The 4,286-nt window shown below is 38.8% G+C and overlaps 2 protein-coding genes across 2 annotated transcripts in view; both read right to left on the bottom strand.

The window, feature by feature from the left end:
- The window catches only part of SARC_06390 (hypothetical protein), a gene marked incomplete at its 5' end in the record, with an annotated part of 4,184 nt that extends 2,432 nt beyond the window's left edge, over window positions 1-1,752 (bottom strand). The window contains 3 exons of the mRNA XM_014299706.1: window positions 510-588; window positions 900-999; window positions 1,607-1,752. Of these exons, the coding sequence (XP_014155181.1) occupies window positions 510-588; window positions 900-999; window positions 1,607-1,752 (325 nt within the window). The remainder of the gene's footprint in view (window positions 1-509; window positions 589-899; window positions 1,000-1,606) is intronic.
- Window positions 1,753-2,398: 646 nt separating this feature from the next.
- On the bottom strand, window positions 2,399-4,246 carry SARC_06389 (hypothetical protein; the record flags this gene model as incomplete). Its single annotated transcript, XM_014299705.1, has 3 exons — window positions 2,399-2,488; window positions 3,874-3,979; window positions 4,173-4,246. 3 exons carry the CDS (start codon window positions 4,244-4,246, stop codon window positions 2,399-2,401), a joined length of 270 nt encoding a protein of 89 aa, XP_014155180.1.
- Between the last annotated feature and the right edge of the window lie 40 nt (window positions 4,247-4,286).

Genomic DNA, 4,286 nt, shown 5'->3' with positions numbered 1-4,286 from the left:
TTTCCCTTTTCCCTTTACGTACTAAATTTTACGTCTTGTTATGCATGTATGTATATATGTATATATATATATATATATATATATATATATAAAATTTCCAGTGAATGCAAAAAAATGATTAGTTTATTACTGTGTGTTTCGTACATCGTGGCATAATATTAAACATATAAAAGTCAGTATATAGAAATTCAAATACCGATCATTCTGTTTCAACTCGTAGTCAAGTTTGACCCCTGTATGCATGGGATCTTATCCAAATAAGTAGAGATATAGTTGCATAGATGAGAACAAAGCTAGTATTTATAACCCGACTAATATTCCATACATGGCCAAACGCCTATCTGTATGCATTCGTGTCCATACCGAATGCAGTGATGGTGAACAACGGGACGTCAACGGCTAGCTGGGGTTAAGAATGCTAGTATGTGTGTCGTAGATACATTTACTATAAATGTATATAAAACTAGCAGGAAACACGCGGTGAATGTCAGAGCTGGTGTTTAGCCTACCTGGGCATATACAGAAAATGGACTGTCTCATCTCGAGCTTCCCCACGTGCATCTTATAGGCCTTGTCAGCCGGTGCCAACTGTGTGGAATAGAGAGGTATTATGCACAGGTTAACACGGCACTGTACGGTTACTCTCATAGACCTTTGGTCTGCATTTGCAGTAGAAGGGACAGTGAAACAAAGTGATACGCGGGCCTTTTGAGGGGGGATTGTAGTGTTGCCTGTAGGGTATGTGAAAATAGGACAGATCTGCCCTAGCACTGAACAATTATCGGCTAACCGAACTAGACCCTCCACACGGTGTTTATGATTTGATTAAATGACATGTGTACATATCGGTGGTCGAGTAAGCCTCTGAGGCTCTGTGATCGACCTGCACAAGCGCTTACTTGGGCAAGGCGACTGTCTAACAGATCGAGAATCACAGTTCGATTCTTTGGAAAGTGCAGCCCTGTGATGTTCCTTCGGATATCGTTGGTGGGGCTGCCCCTGTAACAAGCAAAATAAATTTCAAATTGAAGTCGTGACAGTTCGAGATTTCAGGGGTTTCAGGTTTTGGCTTTAAGCCTATTACCTTGGGAATTTGGGCAGTGTGAAGTTTCTACAAAATAGGATTGGCAGAGCTATATATATAGCAAGCAAATTGAATTGATGTCAGTTGAGGTTTGAGGGATTTAGTTTCTTGGGGTTAGTTAGAATTCTGAGAAATCGTTGTCATAATACTTCGTATAGTGCTGGGTTATTTCTGTTGCAAACAGACAGAACTGGTCGAGTGAGTGCTTAGATCGTCGTATTGTCGAGATACCTACGTCCTTAAATAGCACTTCGTGTGGTATGGAACATCAATCGATGGGTTTCTTCCTCTTATGGATAGTAATTCATCTCAAATAGATAGAAAAAAGTAGCTGTGTTTGGCCATTAACGTAGGCACCCACTACATACTTGCTCAGCCAAAGTTGATCTGGAGAACGGGTATGCGAAGTGCTCGTGTGAATCACCGCTACGGTGGAAGAAACATTACCACGTGCGCTTGTTCCTTCGCACGATCAAAATCAAACCAATCTTACAAAACAAAACAAAACAAAACAAAAATCACCGATATTTGACTATGAACTTCTTAGCGTTGTCTTGTTCCACTAATACGAGCGCTCTGCACGAGCATGTGTGCCAGCCTTGCAACGTCTCCAAGGTTGTACGGTGAAATAAACTAGGCTTTGGTGCGGGTACGGAGAGCTCGCGCATCTCGTGTATCTCATTGTATTGCAAGCAGACATACAATCATAGTCTACATTCTTTATACGTACACAGTTGCTATGTGAATGTTTAGAGTACTTGAAAAAATGTGAAGCGGTTAGAGTACTTGAAAGATAACTACATATAGTTCTTTGTTACGTAGCTATGTTTAGAATATAACTACATACAGCACACTTCTATGTGAAGTGGTTCGAATACTTGAAAGATAGCTACATATAGTTATTTGTTACGCAACTATTTTTAGAATATAACTACATACAGTACTCTACTTGAAGTGGATAGAGTACTTGACAGATAACTACATATCGTTCTTTGTTACGTAACTATGTTTCGAATACAATTACATACAGTACTCTTCTATGTAAAGTGGCTAATGTACTTGAACAATAATTACATATAGTTTTTGTTACATGGATGTTTAGAGTACTTGATCTACGTAATATACTGTGATACGTGAAGGCTCAAGGTACTTGACATATGTCCATATATATCACTTTTTATGTGACGACTTAGAGTACTTGACATATGTCCACATATATCACTTGTTATGTAGAGGCACTACGGGTACTTGACATATGTCCACATATATCACTTGTTATGTGGAGGCTTAGAGTACTTGGTCGTGGTTAAGAACTTACCTGAAGTGAGCCCAGTACTGCTTCTGATTGGGCCTGACCGCCCCGTCAGCAATGCCATGGGGTATCAAATACGGCACCAATATATCCTATTGGAGTAAAAGAGACTATACCGTGAGCGGTCAGTAAGCCTTGAGCGAACATATATAGGATATCATCTTATCATATTCGAGTAGATGAGTGGTATAAAGTAAATTGAAAGTAAGTCAGGCAAATACCTACGGCACCAATATATCCCAATAGAGTGGAAAAGTGTCATAAGTATATGAAAGTAAATCTTTGCAATCAGATATATCTACATATCCTATTAAAGTAGTAGAAAAATCGTATTAAGTATGTGAAAAGTAAGTCTTGGGCAAACAAATATATGAACATATTCTATTACAGTAGAAGCGTGTATCACAAAGCGGTGTCAATATTTTTTATAGATTGGAAAATCCAGGCTGGTGGTTTGAAGTCCGACTCCCGGATGAAATTGTGTGTATATATCAGCAAAGGTATGCCAAGAGGTCCCAACCAGCACGGTATCAATATATCCCATTGAAGAAGTAAGAGCGGACACGACTATGGCGTATAGCAAAGCCCGTAGATGGATAAATTTGTGCGTGTATATTAGACATGCTCATCTTTGAATTACCCAGTACGCAGATACTAAGATGAAAGGGATAGGGTCAACCAATGTACATATCTTATCCGTATGTCTATGTGCGACTGTATGCAGCCCTACAGTGCTCTATTGCATGCTAGACAAAGTACACTACTACAAACTTGGTAAGATGTGGGTAACATATGTCGCAAGGGTTGAGTGACGTTGAGGTTTGGTTTGCGTTCAGAGGTACAAGCGAGTATTCAACACAGGCTTACTACCATTTCTATAAACCAACTATTATTTCTTCTTTATCTCGCCTTGTCAATAGGTCGGACGAAAAACAACGTTACAATCAAATATGTTCACGGTTGCTTAGAAAATCTCACACAGACTGCAAAACACGATCTCAATTGAGTACATTGGCACTTTCAAAAAACACAACATAGCCCACGATATTCTCACAGTCCGTGGAACGGCCATTATTGCAAATACATGTATATATATATGTATCAATACCTTGGCATTGTCAATACATGTATATATGTATGTATCAATATCTTTGCATTGTCAATACATGTATATATGTATGTATCAGTACCTTTGCATTGTCAATACATGTATATATGTATGTATCAATACCTTCGAATTGTCAATACATGTATATATGTACGTATCAATACCTTTGCATTGTCAATACTTGTATATATGTATGTATTAATACCTTTGCATTGTCAATACATGTATATATGTATGTATCAATGCCTTAGCATTGTCAATTCATGTATATATGTATGCATCAATACCTTTGCATTGTCCATACATGTATATATGTATGTATCAATACCTCTGTATTGTCAATACATGTATATATGTATGTATCAATACCTTTGCATTGTCGAAGGGTAGCACATCATCACGCGTGTCCGCCTCTTCTCCCTCGTACGAGATAAATGTACATTTCTTTATCAGCTCCCACAGGTAGTTGTACGTCCTAAATATCGACCTAGCGAAGTTGAATCCAAGTCAATTAGTGGTGAGGGGTAGTGCTCCTTCCATTCATACGTCGATCTAGTACACATAGATTGTAGGTGGTGACGTTTTGGTAGCCGAGGAATACAAAGTACGTCAGTAGTCAAACTCAGATCTATTTTACATCCATGGCGGTTGTACTGGCTTTGTATCACCGTGCTGTACATGACGCACAGCAGCTCCTGAGCATATGCAACGAATCAACCTTGTCAGAAAACCGTATCGGCATAGTAATAGCATATCGTAGTCAGAAACATATCAGAAAGAAT

The sequence above is a fragment of the Sphaeroforma arctica genome (assembly GCF_001186125.1).
Source record: "Sphaeroforma arctica JP610 unplaced genomic scaffold supercont1.454, whole genome shotgun sequence".
NCBI classification, from domain to species: Eukaryota; class Ichthyosporea; order Ichthyophonida; genus Sphaeroforma; species Sphaeroforma arctica.
The sequence above is the reverse complement of the archived record's forward strand: the minus strand, read 5'-3'. Positions and strand labels throughout refer to the sequence as shown.